Source organism: Telopea speciosissima, chromosome 1 (assembly GCF_018873765.1).
Source record: "Telopea speciosissima isolate NSW1024214 ecotype Mountain lineage chromosome 1, Tspe_v1, whole genome shotgun sequence".
Lineage (NCBI taxonomy): Eukaryota > Viridiplantae > Streptophyta > Magnoliopsida > Proteales > Proteaceae > Telopea > Telopea speciosissima.
In genome coordinates this window covers 83,360,390-83,382,850 of record NC_057916.1, presented here as the reverse complement: position 1 = coordinate 83,382,850, position 22,461 = coordinate 83,360,390, and the positions used below count along the sequence as shown (strand labels likewise).

Sequence of the window (22,461 nt, the reverse complement as noted above, 5' to 3'; positions counted from 1 at the left end):
TGATTGTGAAGAAGAACACATGCTACTTAAAAGGATATTCTGCCTGATTTTTTAATATCTTGAATCGTGACTTTAATAGAGCAAAGGCACGTTCAATTACATTGCGTAGCGAAGAATGACGCAAGTTAAACAATTCCTTTTTATCAGTTGGACGCATATTAGAGTTTCTCCACTCTTTCAGATGATACCGAATATTACGGTATGGCCTCAGGAACCCCCTCTAATTTGCATACCCAGCATCAACCAGATAGTATTTACCTGGAGGGACCACCATCTTTGTTTCTCCATTTCTGTGAAGGGCTTCATATAATACTCTAGAATCTGATGCTGATCCTTCCCAACCAGATAATATGTAAGTAAACCTCATGTCAAAATCACAGGCAGCTAATATATTCTGAGATATATTACCCTTTCTATCGCGAAATGTCTTATGTTTATCTACCGAAACCCACGCTGGGACATGTGAACCATCAATGGCACCAATGCAATCCTTGAAGAATGGGTAGAACCTACTACTACCTGATATTCGATCATGAATTCTTCTAGTTGGAGGCTTCAATAAAATTGGAGCCAATTTAATTGTTGCACCCAACACAATGTTGAAGTATCGACTGACAGTCTCGCCTGAACGACCTAAATCATGTAGAACCTTACGGTTCTTAAGATTATGGCCAATTGTTTGTAAAAAAATTACCAACTGCTCCTCCACTTGCACTGATCTGCTATCTTGTAGAAGGCCCCTCTCTCGCATCATTTTACTTAAATTAAAAAATGCTCTTCTGCTCATTCTTGTAATGTTTCGACATGTGGTGTCACATACCCCTATGATTCTTTGTGTCTCAACATAGCCTCGGCTTCGCTCATCACGATATGGTTGTCTAACCAAATGCGTTCTTCTATAATACTCCGCTCCTAGAACAGCAGCAACAGTTGCTAATACAATTATTTTTTTCTTGCGCTCTTGGTAGGCCTTATCAGTCTCATGTACAGTATCCATGTATATGTATATCTACAAATCAAAATGTAAAGACACTAGAACTCAGAACTATTCTCATGCAAAACTCACTGTTGCATTAGAACTCCTATAGGTGGATGTACTTCATATTGAACTGATTGGAGGATGATAAGAGAACAAAAATAAACATGCAAATTCAATAAAATTGCAACCCAATCATAAGGCTGTTCAATACACAATGTTTCCACAGAGTTTTGACTTTAAATATGGTTTATATTCACCCAAGTTACAACATGGATTGCAATTTCAGTTTAACACCACACTGAATTGATCTTAGATATGCATATGGTTTCTTAAGCATCAAACTATTCAAACAAGAAATAAAAGAGTTGAAAATTACAGCAGAACCATTTAAGAATGGACCTCTCATACGCAATAGAATTGCATATGAACAAGCATTTAAGAATGAACAAGCAAATAATTATGAGAGCAGACCAATGCTGCACAGCCATATGAAGCAGACCAGCCAAACCATATTTAGTCTGGAAAATGTATTAAAACAATTGAGGAGGGTACTGTCCATTCTCAGGCATTCCCTGTTTCAAAATCTAGAAGGTGTAACAATCAGCAGATATTGTTGACAAGATCGATCACTCGATGTAGGAGATGGGGGAGAGAAAGGGCACCAGAAACTCCTGCACCTTCGTTCTCCTTCAATCAAACACCAGAAACTTAAACACAGAGAAAGCTCGAACAGCAGAATGTTCCACCTTCGTTCTCCTTCGATCGAACACCAGAAGCCCTAAAAACAGAGAGAGCGAGACTGAGAGAGAGAGAAAGAGAAAGAGATACGATGTTTGTGCAATGTCTACAACCATGAACTCACCGAAGTTCCCTCCTTCGTTCTCCTTCAACTTCTCCTAGCAGCACTGTCTCCTTCGTTCTCCTTCGTTCTTCTCTGCCTTGTTCAACGATAAGCCTCTTTTTTCACGATTTTTTCTTGCATCTGAAGATGTTACCCTTTTTATATGATAGGGTAAAATTACTTGAATCTCAAGATTTCACCTCATGAGGTGAAATCTTAAGATTCAGATATTTAGTGTAAAATGCTGCATCTTTAGATTTGATGTATCTTAGGATGTAAATCGGATGTAAACAACCAAACGGTAAAAAAAATCAAGATTCATGAGTCTAAAGATGTAACAACTAGAGATGTAAGCAACCAAACACGTTCTAAACTATACGAAACAGAGAACCCCATCTTCTTTCTCCTCTTCTTTCTTCTTCTTCCTCCCAAAAACTCATCTGCTCCGCTCCGCAACACTCTTTTGCTTTTCTTCCCAAAGTTTCAGAGAAGCCTTGCAAACGTTCAACGACCTCTTTGGCCATGGAGATCTAAAGCCATCTGCTACGCTCCGCTACTCCCTTCTTCTCTTCCAGAAATTTCAGAGCACACCAGGTTCTCTATTGCAGGAAGACGACATCAACAGGTAATTTTTTAGTTTAAAATTTTAATATTAATTTTTGTAAGGCCGATTCACCCACCACCGGTCCACAAAGCTTGGTTGTACATGACCCTGCTATGGGGCCTCCATCAAACCAGGGTTATAAGCGTTCACTTCTATCAATTGTCTTGATTTAGTTGATCTTAAATAGGGCTGTAAATGGATAACCGAAAATCCGAATCCGAACCACATCCGTATATGTTTAGGAGCAGCCAAATTCGTTTAGAGATATTCGAAAAAAAATCCAAATACTCCGATAAAAATCCGAATCCGAATACTTAATTATAAAAAATTAAGTAAATAATGATCTTGAGGGTTTTTTAAGATTCAACAGGTTCTAGAATATGAGAAAAAGAAAATCATGATCTAAAACTATGGATTGAGAGTGAATTGTATCCACTAGGGGGAGGAAGGTTTGGCTTACACAAGGCAGAGGTGTAAACGGATGGTCGAAAATCTGAATTCGATCCGCATCCGAATTCGACCAAGAAATATCCGAATCCAATTACATCTTATCCGTATCCGAGCCGAATCCGACCCTTTTACAGGCCTAATCTTAAAGGAAGGTGCCCTGTGTGGCTCTTGCAATGGATCAATAGAGATCTGCAGATGTTATTTTGTTCTCATTCTCGCGAGACAGCCATAACGTCTAATGCATTTGTAGTGTGAACCTTCCTTCGTTATTTAGTCTGAAATCCGAAAATGTTTTTATGTTAATTGGCTCTATGTCGAGGTACGATGAGAACTAAGCTTCTAAATGAAATTGTTTCCCTTTGGAACTAACAAGTGAAGCAGCAAAGAGCTTTATGCAGTTTGGTTTGAAGTCCACCATTTTTGGCCATGTTGAAGCTGTAGAACAAAATAATGAAAGGATGTGGATTCCATCTTTCAATACAAACCTAGAAGATCCGATTATTCAGCATTTCTAGTTTTGGAGGGTTACTCACTGGTCCTAGTTTGCTTGAATCATTCTCATTAGATCACCATAGGCTACATACAGTCCCTGGCTGCAGATTGTGGAAAACCCAGTGCAGAATTCAATCCTAATAGGCAATGTTTTTAACTCCCAAACTGCAGGTCAGCCTTGGAATCATGTGTGCCAAATGAGTAGTAGTGTTCTGTTGATTGTCATGCCAATATAGACGGTCCTATTGTCCATTTTATGATGTGATCTCTCTTCAACTGAAGTAGTATAGCACCTGGCCATCTCCATTTACACCCACTGACAGGAAAAAAATTTGCAGAGACAGAGAGGTACAGAAATAGGAGGGGGGAACAAAAGAAAATACACAATAATAGGAAATAGAATTCATGTATGTTCCATTTGGGATTTTTCATGTGGGTGCATTGTCTGAAAGAATGTTATGTATGTTCCATTTGGGTTAACAATGACATGAAACAATATAGCTTATGTAGGTTGATGACTCTTTAGCTCAAAAATGGAAGAGCACATTGGATTTACTGAGGAGATGGTGGTTCGAATCCACCTAGAGTCATGCAACTAATAGAGGTGTGCTCCTCAAAAAGGAGAATAAGAAATCAGTACAAATAGGGTAACACGGCTCTTGGTTATATATAATACCAATCTATTCTAAACATTGACATCTTTGTTTTATTCTTCTTTCCATCAACTATATAGATTAGTTAAACCTGCGCATGTTTTTCCTCTTAATTTCAATTTCTATTTTGCTGTCATTAGTCTATCTCTATCTTGTTTAGCTTCCTAGCTTTTGTTCTACTTCTAGTTCTACTATTAAGTTTTAGTTAATTTTGAGTTAGATACAATGATGAATCGTTATCCTCTCCTGTTACAGCATGGTGCTGTACTGCATCGTGCGGCACTACAGAGGTCATGTGGTACAGCGAACCCCACATGGCGCACATGACCTCTGCAACCGCCGCACGATGCATTACAGCACCGTGCTGTAATAGGAGACGATAAAAATTCTACAATGATTATCTACCTAAAGAACAAAGCAGGATAAAAATCTAGGTTTTAGAACTTTCCCGTAACCATGGGAGTTGGGAGTCTATGGATATATTATCCCCGAAAAAAAAAATTTCAATTTACAAGCTTTATTTATTAATTAGTTTTACTCTTTTCAGTTTAACAATTTATTGGTTTAAAAACAATCGGTTCGAAACAAAATCGAACAAATTAAGTTTTTATAATAAATAAAACCAAACCTGAACCAAATAATAATTGGTTTACCGGTTCCAGTTTAAAAAAATTTCCTGTTTGAAACAACACCGTTGCCATGGGGTGTGCTTTGATGATACCTTAAAAACATTTGCCCCCAATTTAATTCCAACAGCTTAGGACTCCTCTTGGATGACAGCAATGACAAGTCAAAAACTCAAGATACCTCATAAAAAAACTAAAATAAATAATCAAAGCCAAATAGTTCTTAGCACCCGAGTCTCCAAACTTGCAAATAACATATCACCTTTCCTGTGACATAAAGAAAAATAAAACCTACCCTTCCCTCACTCTTTCGCACTCTACAATTTTTCGTCATCATCTTCTAAAGCTTGGCGCCGTCTCTGATAGCAGAACCTCGGCGATGGCCGCCCACAATCACATCTTTAAGTCGAGAAATGGGACCTAGTATCCGGTTCATCTTCTGCAAATAAAAAGAATCAAAAGGGAAAAGAATGAAGTGCTTCAGCAAGAAAAACAACACTAGTGACTATTCAACATTAAGAGATGGGACATCTACATTTACCATCACTGAAACACTAACAAGAGATCAGATATATCATGTATTCAGTAAAAACTAGCAATTCTCAGACGTAAAACTATTCCCACGCTAGATCACGGTCTTCATCCATCAATGTCTGCTCCACAAGTTTCCCCTCATTGTCTCCTAGGTCCATCAGAATTCCAATTGTCTATTTCCTTTCCATTCTAATTTTGGTATTTGCAGGAGGCTAGTGGCTTCATCTGCTCTTCCTCCTTCAGCCTTTTCCCTCTCTTATTATCTAATTAGTAAATTATAAACTTCTGCAAACATTTTCTAAATACTGGGGCAAGTTTAAAACAGTGAAAAAAGGGGATAAAATGGAAGTAATCACTTAAAACTGTATACAGGTTTCATCTACTCATGGTAACCCATGGTGCGTGGTAGTTCTGGCAGCTTATAGGGAGCAAAACCATCAAGAAGTTCACATTTTCTATGTTTTTTTTCTTTTCAATGATATCCATTTACTTGCAGTGTCAACAAGACTACAAAAAACAAACCGCAGTTAACAAGGACTTTCAACAAGGGCCACACACTTCATAAAATATGGTAATAATCAAAACCAGGATTCCAGATTGCCAAAACTCAGACATAATCCTGCACAGAAAAAGACTCCCACTTTATTTCTCATTGGCTACTCTTAGGTAAGGTTTAAAGTATCGGTCTAGGGTATCGTATCGGAAGAGTGATTGCAAGAGACGTATCGTATTGCATCAGAGAAACAAAAGATACATATAGAAATGATCAAGAAATATATGGAAATGCCTAGGATATATGAAAAATATAGTTTTGAAGCATAAACACTATAAATAAATCATATGTAAAATATATCATGTACAAAAAGGAGAACAAAGTACAACAAGACAAATGCATTCAATTGATTATATATAATGAAGGGCAAATTACATGGACCTCCCCTGACGAATGCCTAAATTACACTTTCCCCCGTGTTTCTAAAAACTACAAACGTATCCCCTGGTACCCTCCGGGACCCAAAACGTTAGATAAAATGTCTATATGACCAAATTGCCCTTTATTCTAAATGAGACTGTAAACTCACCTCCACCCCCAAAACCATGTTCTTCATCCCAATCCACCACCCCACCTCCACCCTCACCCCCAGCCCTTGTTCTTCATCCCAATCCTCTGATTTGATCTGCTCAAGCTTTCGTTGATCTTAAATAGAGATCGAGGTATTGCTCTTGGCAACTCCAGCAATGCGATTATGGTCTACTGAGATCGATTCCTCAAACCCAAGTGGCATATAATCGCCAAATTAATTTCTCACGGAACTTGCTCGCAGGCTTGCTGCTCTTCAGCTTTGTGCTCTGCTTCTCTTCCTTTAACCTCCTGTCTCAACTACCACCACTGATGTCCCTGTACCCAACAGTCTAACACCAACGAACAAGGGCAGATAGCCATGACATCTCACTTCACCATCACCAGCAGCTCCTCCACCCAAAACCGTCGCTTTCAAGCAACACCACCACCACCACTACCCATCAACCCTCCTTCAATACCACCACTTCCTACTACAAACCCACCTCTGTTTTTGACATCCGACCATCTGTTGCAGTCCAAGTCCTGTCGCCAGTGCACCTGATTCAGTTCCGGCTATCCCAGTATCATCTGCTTTGGATCCTCAAGTATCAAAAGGTGGTGGTAACTTGAAATCTATTCTGAGAAGAAAGGAAAATCAAACAGATTCAAAGTCATGAAAACGTGTCAGGTTTGACCCTAAATGTGAAAACAATCATGAGAGCGACATAGTACCAGCCCGCTTAGGAGATCGTTGAGGGGTCCCCACCAAGAGACAGCTTAGTACCATTCAGTTCCGGCTATCCCGGTATCATCTGCTTTGGATCCTCAAGTATCAAAAGGTGGTGGTAACTTGAAATCTATTCTGAGAAGGAAGGAAAATCAAACAGATTCAAAGTCATGAAAACGTGTCAGGTTTGACCCTAAATGTGAAAACAATCATGAGAGCGACATAGTACCAGCCCGCTTAGGAGATCGTTGAGGGGTCCCCACCAAGAGACAGCTTAGTACCAGGGGGTTTGGGAGATCGGTGAGGGAGTGCAAACTTAGTCCCACATCGGCTAGGGAGGGAGATCTTGAGCTATTGCTAAAGAGTAGCCTCCTCTAGTTGGAATGACGCATTTTAAAGCCGTGAGGCCCATTGGACCAAAGCGGACAATATCATGCCAAGAGAGGGGTTGGATCGTTATAGTGGAACCCCAAGATTTGTTGTCAACAATGCAATGGCCGATGGGTATGCCTACAGATGCAAAAGATGGGTCACCTCAAGGTTCCCATGGAATTCCAAATTATTCACAAAATCAATCCAAACATACTTGTTATAGTTTTGATTCATTGGGTGGAGTTGATAAAGAATCTAATCAACAAGCTTTCATGAATCTTCTTAGGATTATTAAGAAGCCAAGTTCTGCAGACACAGACCTAGATGACACTTGCACCGATGCCTCAAAATTAATAGTCTTTTCACCTATACCCGGCCTGTGTTTGTGAAATTAGCAGCGATTCGAGTAAATGTAAATGGAAAAAGATACCAGATCGTTGGGGTGTCAACCGGTCGGGCTCGGTCAGGCCTAGCCAGGTCTCACGGTGCTTAAAGCCTGCACCGTGACCACTCGTTTAAGTCTTCGATCCAGACCTGGTCGGGCCAAGTCGGGCTATAATCGGGCCTTAACCAGACTGTGGCATGTTTAACTCTAAACGGACCTTAACCGGGTTGTGGGCATGTTTAACTCAAACTGAGACTTGAAATCTATGTCTATTATCAATCTTCCTACACCTCCATTCTCATCATCCTCCATCATAATATCTATGTACTCATAACCACCTGCATACCCAGAAAGATATTATTAAGAAGTAAGAACCCCCATTTAATTAGTAACAAATTGATTAACACCACAAAAAATCCTAATTAAATAAAATAAAATTTTGTAACCCCTGTTAACTCAAGTAATACCAACCCCAAATGGGTCGGCTTCACAAATTTAAAGGGAAGATGTTAGAACAGAAAACTTTTGTGTCCTAATCTGTGAAATAAATTCTGAGCAACTGAATTGAAAATGCCATTTGTTCTGCTAGGTCTAACAACAGAAGGAATTCAACACTGCTTCTGAAGAGGAATGGATTAACAAAATAGTGGCACAGTTGTTACTAAAATTATCTTTAGCTTCTTTGGCTGGATTCAATAATTTATAGCAAATCATCCCAAATATGCATATACACATCCATAAAAGACACAGAGGTGCAGGAAAGGCGAGGAGAATTCCTTATTCCTATTTTTTCCATTAAACCCCATTTGAAGTCATACTCTACTAGTTAATCCCAAGCCATACATTCGGATGACACCCCTATTCAGTATTCACAAGGTTTCAAAACCAGCAAAATAGGTCGTGCTAGGTCGGGGTAGCATTCGATCGGTTCGGTCGGGAGCCCGACGGGCTAGAACCCCACACCGGGACCACCCGATTACTAAAAGTGTCGGGCTGGGCCGGGCCGGGGGGGCTCGGTTGGTTTTGTCGGGCCAGGCCTGGAATTGACACCCCTACCAGATCGTACACGCTGACAGGGGCAAAGCTGTATCGGTGGCAAGCTCATTGTAACCAATGTGGATACACAAAAAAAAAGGAGGTTGCGACGGTGGAGTGCATAGTGGAGCGGTGGTTGAAGAAGAAGATTAAGGTAAGGAGTGGCTTAAGGGCAAATTCTACCCTCTCAAAGGTAGAATGGTCATACAAATTATTAAAAGTTCCTACCGTTAGCAACTAACAGATTTTACTAACGACCCGGGTTTTAAGTGTTAATTAGGTTGGAAAGTAGGGGTAGTCTCTGTAGTTTTTAGAAACACTGGGAGGAAAGTGTAATTTAGGCATTTGTCAAGGGAGGTCCGTGTAATTTACCCTATAAAGAATGATGTTTCTTATATGGGCAAGAGATCTCTACTTGGTCGCATGGTCTGTACACAAGCGTCTAGGGCAATAGGGGAGCACGTCTGGATATCTGTCCAGGGGGCAGAGGTGTTACTTCACGGTGCCCTGTGAGAGGGGCGTAGGAAACACCACCAAGTAGAGATCTTTTTCCCTTATATATACTAATGCCAAAGAACATTTAGGTATCACGTGTCGTATTGGTACCTTAAAGATACGATATGTATCGGTTAGTATCAGTGAATACGGAAGGATACTTAAAACCTTGCTCTTAGGTATCCACAATAATGTTCATTCTGATTTCATCAATCCAGTTCTTGCCACTCACCCATCTCAACATCAATGTTGATTCAGATTTCATCAATCCAGTTCTTGCCACACATCCATCTAAACATCAATGTTCACTCTGATTTCATCAATCCAGTTCTTGCCACTCATCCACATTCTTGTTGGATCAACTTGTCTCTCAATGCAGTGGGATTTGTCAGGTAATGTCAGTGATACCTATAAAATTCTTTTAATTTTATTTTCCCTTCAACTCAAGGATCTATATAAGAATTACAAACCATAAGTCCATAACCCAGAGTCAACTAGTTCAGGCTTTTCTTAAATAGATCTTCTAGAGTCACCCAATTCAGGCTTTTCCTAAATAGATCTTGGATCAGTTCTAACATTAGGATGAAATAACCTCCTGAGAAGTGCAAGCATCTACTACTAGAGGAATGAGTGGTAAAGGGAACTGAAGCTAAGGCGACGTGTCTTAGCATCTAAGTATTGAGGCACATTATATGAGTTCCTCTATGATTGAACAAGGGGGCGAAGTTCCAAAGATGGTTATCAATGACACTGAGTAGATATTCTCCACTCAACTTACCTTCAATCACTTAGGTAATAGCAAATTCAAAACAGAAAAATAGCACCTAAGTCTTCCAATCATTGTATTCCTGAAACTCTTAAACATCTCAGACTATTTGCTTGACAACGTTCTTTTATTCCTCCCATTAAGGTACCTTCTTCTACTAAAGATCTCACTTCAACTTCTGCCCACAGCATGTCACTGCAGCATTGATACATTAAACTAAACTTCACATCACTTCCACAACAGCAAGAGGTGATACACAACGAAGTGCTAAACCAGTCTCAAGGCATCTGCAGAGTTCATTCCTTTCAGCACATGAACTGATCAGTGGGGTTTCACTCTACACTAATAACATGGCATTAATGCAATCACAGATGCAAGGGCCAAATTTCCAACTGGTACATTACAAGTTCCATAAATCTTCATTTACCACCCGTTAGCTGTGGTAGAATATGCAGTGGTCAATTGTCTAGTCTCCTAACTGATGGCAACAAAAGAACAGGATTTCACAAGAAAAAAATATAGAACATACATAGATCAATTGTTTCATGAAGTGTCATTACACACACACACACACACACACACACACACACGAATCAAAGGTTGATAGCCTGTTACAAGGCAGAAAAAGTGACTCAAATACCATCAAAGATTAATTTTTCAATGAGAAGAATAGTAGCACACTGATTAAAGCACTTCAACATGTATGGACATCAGCACATACCTCGTCATTGATGCTGAATTGCCACTTCAGTTGCTGAACCTGCCACCTTTCTTGCTGCCAGCGCTGCCCAATAATTACAAGGCCCATAAACGTTGCAGCAACAAAGATAGACCAAAATGCATTTGCCTCCTTTGCATGAGCATAAAAAGAAGCAGCCCTTCTCTTCCACCAGGCTTCACAAGGAGGGCCACACCCACTATACTCATCTCCTTTGTCGTGACCCATTGACCTTGATGGGTCTGATGAAGAATTTAAGCTTTGCTGAGAAGGATCACTGGGTTCAGCGACAACCTTGTGATCATCATATACAGTTGATCCACTAATATTTGCTTCACCATGAAAAGAACTGGATTTAGAAGCACTGTAAATACTCTGCTCTTCATCCACCAGATTCAGCCCTTGCAAACCTGCCCCTTCTTCAAACTCGGTACTATGAACAGACAACCTATTACCCTTTTCATCAAAGAACTGTATTCCGGGTAAATCCTCTGGCACTGTCAATCTTTTGATCTCCCAATTTTCATCGTTTTCCTTGTTGGATCTGTCCCCTTCCTCCATATCCAATCCAGGCACCCTGTTTGAACCCAAAGACATGTCTCTGGTTTCATTATCAATTTCACTGTTATCTGCATCCAGAGGGAGATTCTCATGCTGGCTAGGTGGAAACACGAAGTGATCAGACATGAACATCGCACGAGAGGTTTCCTCATCTTCCACAAACTCATGGTCCCTATCATCGTTTGATTCAAATCTTTCTTGATTAGGAGCAGCAGCGTACGTTGAGGCCGTGAGTGACACAACTTCCCACTCATTTCCACGGGTAGAAGTTTCCTCCCCCTCATTATTATTATCTGCCATTTTCCAAAATTCAGATTCCCTGCATAATCAACAACAATGATCGAAATTGGCAGTCATACTAAAAAGAACCCAAATTAATATTGACTCATTATATCCTTTCACACATTGTAACAGGGAGGGGGTATAAAGAGCATTCAATTATTAGACACATCACCACATCAAAAACCTTTATCTCAATAAATGAAAATTTGAACCTTCTTCAATAAAGGAAAAAATTAAAATTTTCATAAACAAAAATCCACAAGTGGTGAATTAAAGGTTTTAACAAACAAGTATGAAACCACTAGAAAATTTGTATCATGAAATTCAAAATGTATCCAAATAACTAAACCGGAATTCTGAGTCCATACAAAAGTTCATATGAGTAGGAATGATAACAATAAATTGGGGGAGGGGGAGGGGGGGGGGAGAGGGCGGAGGCACAGAGTAGAAAGGATTTCATTCATCTGAAACACAATTACATAAGTCATCCAGCAGGGCTAGTTCAATACATTCAGGCCACGAATTAACCCAGTTCTCCAATACAAAGCCTCCCAAGCATATTTAGCTCGGCCAAAATATCAATTCAATAATAACCAAAAGAAGGAACTTTATGAACCTTGTACAGATTACGGAAAGAAATAGATAATTCATAACTGAAGCGATTATTTCTTCTTTACCACAAACGATTTAAAAAAAAAATTCAAATGATAAATTCAAATATAACGAATGAATACAATCAGGGCATTCGTAAGTTCAAAAAGAAATCAATCAGTCACTAAACTTTTTGAATCATGGAAGGGCCCAGCAAAAGAAATAACTTTTAAAAGAATGAAAAAAGAGAGATGGATAGACTTGGGACTCCCGCTCGAGTACCTCCCTTCCAAATATGAGAAAATGAATAATTCAAGGAGACCAAAACATGTCAAACCAAACCCTACACAATCAACAACACACCGTATTCATATTCATTCATGTCAAAGAAACCTAGCTTTTTTTGCATCAAAGCAGGCACAAATAGATCCAAATATCATCAAACGCCTCAAATGGAAGCGAAGTCTGAGCCATTTCAATTGGAAGGGGCAACCAATACATGCAAAGGATCAGCATCAACAACTTTAATAGATCCGATCTGCAAAAACAACAACAATAAAGACGACTGAATTACCTAAGTACGTGTGACCAGCGACAGTCTCCGGCGAGATGAAGAAGAAAATTCCTGCCCGGTGGGCAGATTGCAGCCACGAAAGGAATCGGAGTCCGAGAGAAACGGTGTTCAGGTAGAAGCATCGTTTTATAACTTACAGTGATGGTCACGGCAATAGATAAAAGGAAACCGGTTTAACCGGTAACATCTCTCTCTGCACGATCTGTTTTACGTACTGTAGTAAGTCAAAGGTTCTCTGACCCCGGAGTGGGAATGATTATTGTTCATCTAGGATTTTGGCGTATGGGTTAGGGATGTAAACGGATCGGATTTGACTCGGATAGTGCTACATCCGCATCGGCATCAAATTAGTTTTCGGACAAATTTGGATAAACAGATACGGACACAAATATGGATCGGATATTTTTTTCATTTACAAGTAAATATAACTTTTTGTAGGGGTGCAAGTTTGGCCCTGTTGGCCCGAACCCACCCTGAGCCCGAACAGGGCCTGGGCTAAAGATTTCTAGCCCTGAGGGCGGGTTAGGGTCAGAAATGCCTAGCCCTGAGTCAGGGTCGGGTCCGGGTTGAGGCCTCGGGCTCAGCCCGACCCTAATTTTGGCCCTGATTTTGACCTTGATTTTGACTCTGATCTTGGTCCTGATCTTTGCCCTGATGATGACCCAGATCTAGACCCTGATTTTGAACCTAATTATGTATAATGATAATATGATATTATATTATATAAGAAATTATTAATGTAACAAATAACAATTAACAAGGGTTCATAAATTAGATTTTTAAGTACATTACATATATTATATAATCTATTATCAGGATTAGGAAGGATTAATGTGTAAATTCATTGAACAAATAAAAAGCTAAGAGAGTGAGTGCCTGAGAAGTATTAGAGGTCTAAGGGGGACACAAGAAAAAATTTGACCTCTTAAGTACAAATGCAAAGCAACATCACAATGCAAAGCAAAAATCAATTTAATTAATTCTTAGATGGAGACAATTATTCCAACATGATGTAAAATATTTTATGTAAAAAAAAAAAAACCAAATAAAAGAGAATCAAATCTCCACATTCATGGGAGTACTCTTTAGTCTTTCCCATTTAAAGAATTGTTGAGTCAAAATTTGGCATCTTTTGTATGCAATCTATTTTGAAATATTTGTTTATTGTTGGAGATATTACATTGATGGAACTTTTTTAATGTGAAAACTAGATAACTTATTAACTGTTGACAAGTAGGTTTGATATTAATTAGCTTTGTCGTGAGTAATGAGATAAAATTTGCAGTTGGAGCGAGTGTCATTGTTAGTATTTGCTATTATGTTGATCATTCATTTGACAGCAACAACATTTTTTGTTGAAAATTTTCATTATTTGATTGTTATAGTTATAATTATAAAAGTATTAGCAGTTGGAGTCTGATTTACTTTCATTAAATTTGTTTTTCTATACCAGTTAGCAGGTAATGCATGTTGTTATTTGATATCGAAAAATTTATAACTTTATATCATAAAATGAGATAGTGCTACCTGCTTGTGTGAAAGCATGCGTGGTCATGGCTTATAGATATAGTCTGTTTGCACTCTATACAATGAAAGCATATAGTCTATCAGGGTCAGGGTCAAGGCCAGGGTCAAGGTCAATAGGCCAAACCCGGCCCAATCAGGGTGGGCTTGGGCTGGGCTTGGCCCATCAGGGTCAGGGTCAGGGTTTTTAGGCCCTGAGTCAGGGTCAGGGCGGGTCTGGGCCGAGCTAAGGGGACTCAGGGTTGGGCTAGAGTTTTAAAAGGCCCGACCCTGTTGCAGCCCTAGCTTTTTGGATAGCTATAGCCTATCCGTATCCGCATCGGTTTAACTTTTAGTCGGATTCGAAAAGTGCTAAACGGATACAAAAACAGATTTCAACTCTTCATTTACATCCCTATATGGAGGGTGTGGTTCGTAATCTCGGATTGGATCTGATCAATATCTGTCGAATCAGATCAGTATCGATCATGGCCAATCCCAAGTTATGAGCAATCTGGCAAGGTTTTCCTAGATCGTTCCCTATATTTGTCAATTAGGTTGGATCGATCGATTCGATCCGATAGTTGTGATATTTTGGGATTTTAATGATTTTTTATTTTTTTAATCTATCTATACAGTTTCTAGTATTTAGTATTTTATTAATTAATATTCTTGACCGATCCGGAGTCCGATACCTGTATTATAAACCTTATATGGGGTGCCAGGAGACAAGGAAACAGATCTAGTGTTGCGCCATCCATCTCTTTTCAGTGGTTTGGGAGTTTCTCCGTGTTGTGTTTGATGTTGTGGATTTGATGCTTAAATCCATCATAAATCTGACGGTCTTTAATTCTCATAATAGACTCATATGATAGATGCACTTATTCTCTTGAGTACAATCCGAGATAATGGGCTTGGGCTTGGATGCGTACTTCATTTAAGATTTTCCATAATTGGACCAAACAACACAAGAAAGGAATTGAATGGGCCGGTTGGTTGGCCCATTTTGTGTGGTGTTGAAGAACTGAACCGGGTGTTACGACTTGGGATCCATTTTACAGAAGCAAAAATATTTGATTTAGGCTCCTTGGAATGGATTCTCCAAACAAGTGCAAAGAGTGAGTTCTTGTTACAATTTCAAATCTGAAGGCATAGCCACACAGCACATGAAGATTTAATTAATAGCATTTTGGGCTTGGTTCAAGCCAATTTCAAATAGCCCAACGCAAATCATTTCTTAATAAGGTTAGTTTTCAAGGGGGGTTTGTATTTTGGGCTGACCTTAGAAATCGTGACCCAAACCTTATTTGGATTGTGGTTGGTCAAAAGAAAGCGTCCCAACTCGGTCTCGCTAGGTAAAATAGATATTATTGTATTTGAGATTTCTTTTTTTCTTTTGGCGACAACTTGTTATCATCAAAGTATTGAACTAATAAGCTATAACCTTCTCTTAATTGTCTTTTATCTTATTCCAAAAAGTTTTTCAATGCAGAAGCAAAAAAATGTTTTTAAAAAGTTGTTTTTGTAGGGTTCAACACGAAAGCAATTATTCTACATCAGATGTGAATAGCCCAATGAGAAGACATATACGGACTTAGCCATCCTCTCATTAATGACTAACTTGTTCTACCCGTTTACCCAAAAAAAAATAAATGGATGAGTTATACCCAAGTCTCGACAAATAGTATCAGAGCCCAGACGTGACAACTTTGATGTGTCTTTGAGGATGAATAAAAATCTCAAAATCTCTCTAGGAAAATCTCAATTCTACGTATGTTATCACGTGGAGGGACAGATTGTTTGGGTTCCACATGAAAGCAATTATCTCACATAGGATGAGTAATCCGATATGAACAACATAATAGACGGGATGCCAATAACACTTGCTATCCTCAACAAGTGGTATCAGAGTCCACAATGTCCGAAGACTTGAAAATATGAACAACATAGGGGACACCAGTCATATTTTACAGTTTGAAGAACACGCTTACCATTAGATAGAGAAACTAAGTTGGAATCTGGGAGACCACCTAGCTATTGCTAGAAGAGAACTTTCGAAACTGGAATAGAACACTTAGAATGTCTAACAAAAGAAATATTTTTCCTTTTTATAGACCAAGGGTTACAACACAAACAAAATTTACATAGTAAAAAGTAAATGAATAGTGACAAGTGTCAGGTACAGTAAAAATATCTTTAATTATGTTGATCTTTATCTGTCTGATGCAGATCATGCGGTTGACGTGGACATCATTCTGAATCTTTACATGACAGTATTATTGATAAGATTCCGCGTGTGCTGGACAAAGTTGCAATCGGACAATGAATCTTTGACTACTTCATCATGTGTCCATCATATTGTTTACATTATGATGGACAGTGAATCATTGACTACTTCAGCATGTGTCCATCAGAGTTATTATGTTCGTGTACCCTAAGCCAATTATCCCACCGTTCATATGCTACACAGAAGAAAGGGTGGTCTAAAAGCTTTTGGTATGGGGAGTCCACATATGGTCATAATTTCAAAAACAAATTAGTATTATTTGAGACACAATACATTAAAGCAATTAATTATATTATGCTTACAATTTCGCATGCAAGTCAAGAAACAACGACGAGCTCCTTAGACCGGGGACTTTGATTAATAATTCTTCAAAAAACATTTTCAGGACAACAGAAAGAGGTTCAACCATAATTGGAAAACCAGGTTACCTTTCGGTTTTTTTGTTCTGAAACCAGAATCGAGCTGGGAAAGGAATCTATGAAATCAAAATTGGATCATTTCTTTGCGGTTCGATTCGATTCGATCATAAATGGTCGGTTCCGGTTCCGAAATTCGTTTTCGATTCCATTTTGACACTCTTACTTGCTGATGATGTGGCAGTGTTGTATTCTTGTTGTCGGAACATTTCTGTACTGTCTGCTATCATCAATTGATCCTCTAGGATATCAATTGTGGCGTAGTACAACGGGAGATTAGATCTCATAGAGTTCAATTCCCGTTCTCAACTCATGACCAATATAAACCTGAAGCTATGTAATATGCTTCAGATCTTTCATATATAATGTTGAGATCATTGACAAATTTTCTTCTACCATCGATCACCATAAATTTAGGATTCTTTGATTGAATTTCTTGCGCCTCTTTACTTAGGTACAAAAGACTTTCAATAGCATAATCTAGCACAAAAATATTCTTAACGAACCTTGAAACCTCTAGAATAGGGTGCCTGTTTAATTCTTCTTCTTCAGTTACTTTGAGATGCCAAATTTGATATGGCTGGTAAATTTTTTTTTTTCTGACTCTCCATCCAACTAAACTTGCTATCCAGAAGGTTAAATATTTTGAATATGTTTACACCCTAAAAATCACCGATTGATCGATAAAACAAGACCGATCTCATTGAACCCTGGAGGGTTGGTCAACAGAGTAGATTGTCCACAAAGGGAAAACGTGGGCAGAGCCAGAACGGTTACAACCGTGAAACACCCACAACTAAACCACTCTCGAAATAGCAGTCACTCTAAGAGGGCATGATTCCCAAACGGTTCTAAAACTATCAAAGCAGTTACAATTTGGGAATACGTAATGGAGACTCCATTCTCGCAAGTATAGAAGCCAAAATTGCAGAAGATGGAGAGATCTCTCGATCAATTAACAAACCTGCAACTAGGGCTGCAACAGGGTCGGGTTGGGCCGGGCTTTATAGAACCCTAGCCCAACCCTAAGTCCCCTTAGCTGGGCCCAGGCCCGACCCGACCCTGACTCAGGGCCAGAAAAATCCAACCCTGACCCGCCCTCAGGGTCAGGTCGGGCCGACCCTGATTGGCCCTGATCATGGGGAGGGGGAAAGAAATGCATGGGCTGGAATGGGCTGGGAAGAACATTAATAATTTTACATAAAATAACAATATAATAAATTATATTATAACACTTATTGTCTTCATATATAATATATTATATAAAGAAATGTGGGTGAAATTTAAATTTATAATGTATAAATTTTGTCAATATGTATTTTATAGTATAACTTAAATCAGGGTCGGGCCGGGCCAGGCCAAACTTAGCTCGAGGTCTCAACCCTAACCCGACCCGACCCTAACTCATGGCCAGAAATTTCCAGCCTTGACCCGCCCTCAGGGCCAAATATCTCAACCCAAACCCTGTTCGGGCTCAGGGCGGGTTCGGGCCAACAGGGCCAAACTTGCACCCCTACCTGCAACTTATTATCTTTTATTTTTTGCATTTAGTTTAACTCTCTTCTTCCCCCTGATCCTTGTGATCATTCTTTCTCTTTCTTCCCCCATCAAGTTCTTCTGTAATTTCTTGTAACAGTGGCACTTCCTTTGAATGTGCCCACATCAGGAATCAATAAAAGTTCTCGATTTCACATTTCACTATCTATTGTTCTGTGATTGTCCCTTTATCGCACCTATTGTAATTTTGTCCTTAATATAAAGTCCTTGGAGCAATCGAGGCAGGAGGGTGATCTACATAGCCTGATAGAAGTCAGAAATGCAAACTTGTTTCACATTGAGTCTTGAAGACTCTGGCACGCCCGCGTTCTCCATCAACATTATTTGATTACAGTAGACCGATCTCACTGTAAACCGATTGTTTGAGCGATCCGAAAAAATAGCCAAATTGAATAATTCCACATTGTTGTTGCATGAATGATCATAGTCTTGATCATCATGGGAAACTCAAAGAATTGATCAAAATCATTGTTTCAGAGAATTACTTGGCTAGAATTCCCTACTCTATTTCTTGAATATTCCACTGTCTGTGGTCCAAGAAAATAGTTATCTTTGGAATACCTTGGATAAGATTAATATCCTTAGTATTTGAGAATGACATCTGCTTAATTGTATTCTCTTGATCTTCATTATTCTTTTGAATTTGCACAAAAACTTATTTTGTGCAAAAGAAAAAGAAAGAGGCAGTACAAATAACACGAGGGGTTATGAGTAGAAAGTGTTTGAGAAAAAGCCAAAACAAGGTTCCCAGTTCCCACCACTCCACCTCAAGACACAAGAAGAGTCATATTCGGGTTTTTAAATCCATGGCAACATGAGATTAAGTTTTTAAGTCCATGCAATGATACAGCCCACAACTCACAACTCACAACTCACAACTCACACTTACATAATTGATATAATAGAAACTTCAAATACACATCTAAACCCCTATCAAGAATAAAACAACCTTCAAATACAAATGAATCTAATCTGATCTCAAATATTAAGATCTTTGACTAAATCAACCAGAAACAATAAAACAGCAGTTGTAAGGACGTGAAGAAGACCAATTGAAGAGCCTCCCTCAACGTTTCAGACCACCACAAGCAACAACTAATATATATTTTCCCAAGTAAACCCACACTGTATCTCACTGACTCTCTAGTCTATAGAGAGAGAGAGATCAAATCTGCTAGTTTAATACTAGGCTTGCTCCTCCATAAGAAACTCCTCGTCTTTCTCCAAATTTCCCATGGCCTGAACCTCCAAACTGATCTCCACATCGATACTCTTTCCCCCACCCTTCCCCTGGTAAAGGTAAACCATCCCATCAAACTTGTTGTTCCTTCCGCTCCTCACCGTGTCCGGCTTTCCCCACCCGAAATCAATGTCGTAAACCTTAAACCTCGGCGAGCTTCCCACCGCCACGCAATTTGGTCCGGCATCCTTATACTGAAACAGCATCGGCGCCGCTTCCCACTCTTTGTTCTTACACTCGATCGCTTTCGAATCGTGCATCTCTATGGCCTTCTGCACCATTGACGCGCCAAAACCTGGCGCGTTCGCAAGCAACGCGCCGGCTGCCGTCACTGTGAACACCGCTTGGATTAGGTTGCCGAAGTAATTCTCCGACATCGGAGGATCGACCCTCTTGCGACAATCGGCGAAGACAGTGAAGACCGTGTAGTCCTCAGGATTGAGGTTACGTGCACGGCTGATGGCTCGCCATATGTGGGCCCCAAGAGATTGGAAGGTTGAGAAAGGTTTGGAGCCGTTGGATAGAGATGAGTTGACGTTCGACTTGATCTTGTCGATGGCGGAGCCGGAGAATTGGAATATCTTCTCTCTCATCTGAGGTGGGGCCGGGCCATCGGATTCGGAGCGGAGGGGTTTGCCTGGCGACGGGAGGTCTATCTTCACGCGGGTGTCCCTGGCTTTTGTACGGTCGTGGAAAGGTGGGACCGAGATAGCGGTAGACCCACGGCAGATCTCAGCCCAAGAGTTCATGAAATGCCACGTAGAGTGACCGTCCAGGATGGTGTGGTTGAATGCGCACCCGATTGCTAGCCCGTCTCTCAGCTTGGTGAACTGCGCCACAAGTACATGAACAAACATTTTTTAATGCACCTTTATGAATGCGACTTTAAAATAAGACAGCTGGCTATTCTTATCCGTGTTGGAAATTGGAGCCATTAGGAGTCAACTTCTCTATCACTTACCATCAATGTTTAAGGTTTTGGGTTGAAACCTCAGTTGCCTGTCACTCTGTTGATTATCTCATTTTAAGAAGTAGTTTTATGTCTAGGAATGTTGGTTACGCTAGCATTCTTATATGACTATCAATCTTTTTCAAAATAAGGGGTAGAAAAATCTTTTCACATGAAAAAACAAGAGATAAACTCATGAGAGTGCTGACATAGGTCACACTCTCGAACACAGTTCTTTTTTCTTTTAGTCTAGGAGCATGGCCTTGTGCCAACTCAGGAGCCAATTGAAGCATATGTAGAACAACAAAAGCATCAACAAAGTTGGTTGTTTTTCCTTCATGAGGGTAGGATGGTCATTTAGGAGGCATGTGTTTGGTAGAGTAGTCATGCTCTTCAGATAGATTATTTTACCCTTTTATTTAGCATAGCATCATAATTAGGTTTTTTTATTATTTTTTTGAAAAAAAAGTTGTGTAGTTGCGTTTACACTACCCAGACACAAGAACACACAAAATTATCGCACAACCTCTCCTATCAATACGCCTTTGTACACTTTCATTAACCCCGCACTGGTGCATGGCCTACTCAACCAAGCTGCGATGTCTTGCAACCAGTGATTGACCTGACTTCTGATAATTTAAGATAGAAATATGGATCCTATCCATCAAATCACATCTATACTATCCACCAAATTGCACTGTTGAGAATTAAGTCTCACCTGTGAAATCCATAAATGGGAGTTGGTGGAGATGTCTTGAAGTCTGGTGGGGGTGTTTTTTTTTTTGGTAAACTGGTGGGGGTGTCTTAACTCTTAAATCATACTAACTCCGGTAACTCCCAAAATTAAATTCAAAATCAGAATTTACATTCCAATAATGGCCCGGCCCGACCCGACCAAAAACCACACAAACATATGTGAATGGGACAAGTGTGAAAGTCATATTACCTGAACGGCCAACACTGGTCGACGGAAGCCCTCCAAGTTTAGAACGCCGGTGTAGGGAACGATCTCCTGCAACAACGGTGAAGACTCATCTTCACCAAGTTCTGCAACTCCAACGCCGGCGGCCACGGCCTCCACCACCTCTACACCGACATTATCGGCGTCGCAATCAACCCTTATCACACCTTCCTCGTCCTTCCCCAATTTTCCAGCCAAAGGGTAGAAATCCACCAGTATTTCCTCGAGAGATTCCTTCATCTTCCCAACCATCTCCTCCCAATTTTCATCAATTCCACCCTGACCCTTGTACAGTAACAACTTCTGGTTGTAGTAGAAGGTCAAAAAGGGAAGATCGAATGTCACCAAAGGACATTCTCGTCCTCCCAATTCCTTGCGTGGGAGAACCACACTCTTGTTCGTCACCTTCACCACCTTCTCCTTCTCTCCTCCTTCCTCCTGCTTCTTCTTCCCATTATCAGCTGCCATAACTATGAAGCAGAAGAGCACGAAAGAAAAAAAAAACCCAAATGAACAAACGATCCAGAGAAACCTGAGCTTGTCTGGGAATGGAGAGAAGAGAAGAAGCTGAGATTTACTTATACAGGAGTTACCATATGAGATGGTTAATGGTAGCATTAATGGTTTCACAAGGGCAGTTGTGATCCATTAATGCATCTTCTCTTTTCCTTTATTTTTTGTTTCGAGTTGGAATCAATTTTCGGGCCATTATCGAACTAGAATGGCAGAAATTTTTTTTGGGAAAATTACATGATTAGTTACTTTTGGGTTTTTATTTACAAAATTGTCTGGCCTATGTT

At 39.8% G+C, this 22,461-nt stretch overlaps 2 protein-coding genes across 3 annotated transcripts; both read right to left on the bottom strand.

The window, feature by feature from the left end:
• Positions 1-4,695: 4,695 nt before the first annotated feature.
• Positions 4,696-12,813, bottom strand: LOC122648761 (ATG8-interacting protein 1). Of its 2 annotated transcripts, none has more exons than XM_043841980.1 (3): positions 12,749-12,813; positions 10,744-11,620; positions 4,696-5,084 (listed from the first exon to the last, which is right to left on the bottom strand). In XM_043841980.1, exons 2-3 carry the CDS (start codon positions 11,599-11,601, stop codon positions 4,986-4,988), a joined length of 957 nt encoding a protein of 318 aa, XP_043697915.1. In that variant the 5' UTR covers positions 11,602-11,620; positions 12,749-12,813; the 3' UTR covers positions 4,696-4,985. The 2 variants fall into 2 exon arrangements, with proteins under 2 accessions (XP_043697915.1, XP_043697916.1); XM_043841981.1 differs by lacking the exon at positions 12,749-12,813 and adding an exon at positions 12,668-12,686.
• A 6,837-nt stretch (positions 12,814-19,650) lies between these two features.
• LOC122672227 (BAHD acyltransferase DCR-like) lies at positions 19,651-22,202 on the bottom strand. The gene is made up of 2 exons (XM_043869724.1): positions 21,647-22,202; positions 19,651-20,581 (listed from the first exon to the last, which is right to left on the bottom strand). Exons 1-2 carry the CDS (start codon positions 22,127-22,129, stop codon positions 19,697-19,699), a joined length of 1,368 nt encoding a protein of 455 aa, XP_043725659.1. The 5' UTR covers positions 22,130-22,202; the 3' UTR covers positions 19,651-19,696.
• Between the last annotated feature and the right edge of the window lie 259 nt (positions 22,203-22,461).

What these genes read in the sequence shown, in the direction of transcription:
- LOC122648761 (XM_043841981.1), bottom strand. An exon ending in AATTCAGCATCAATGACGAG is followed by an intron (nt 5,085 to 10,743) that starts GTATGTGCTGAT and finishes TTTTATTTGCAG; the next exon opens with AAGATGAACCGGATACTAGG.
- LOC122672227 (XM_043869724.1), bottom strand. Translation starts at nt 22,129, where the DNA reads ATGGCAGCTGATAATGGGAAGAAGAAGCAGGAGGAAGGAGGAGAGAAG. An exon ending in GACCAGTGTTGGCCGTTCAG is followed by an intron (nt 20,582 to 21,646) that starts GTAATATGACTT and finishes CTTGTGGCGCAG; the next exon opens with TTCACCAAGCTGAGAGACGG.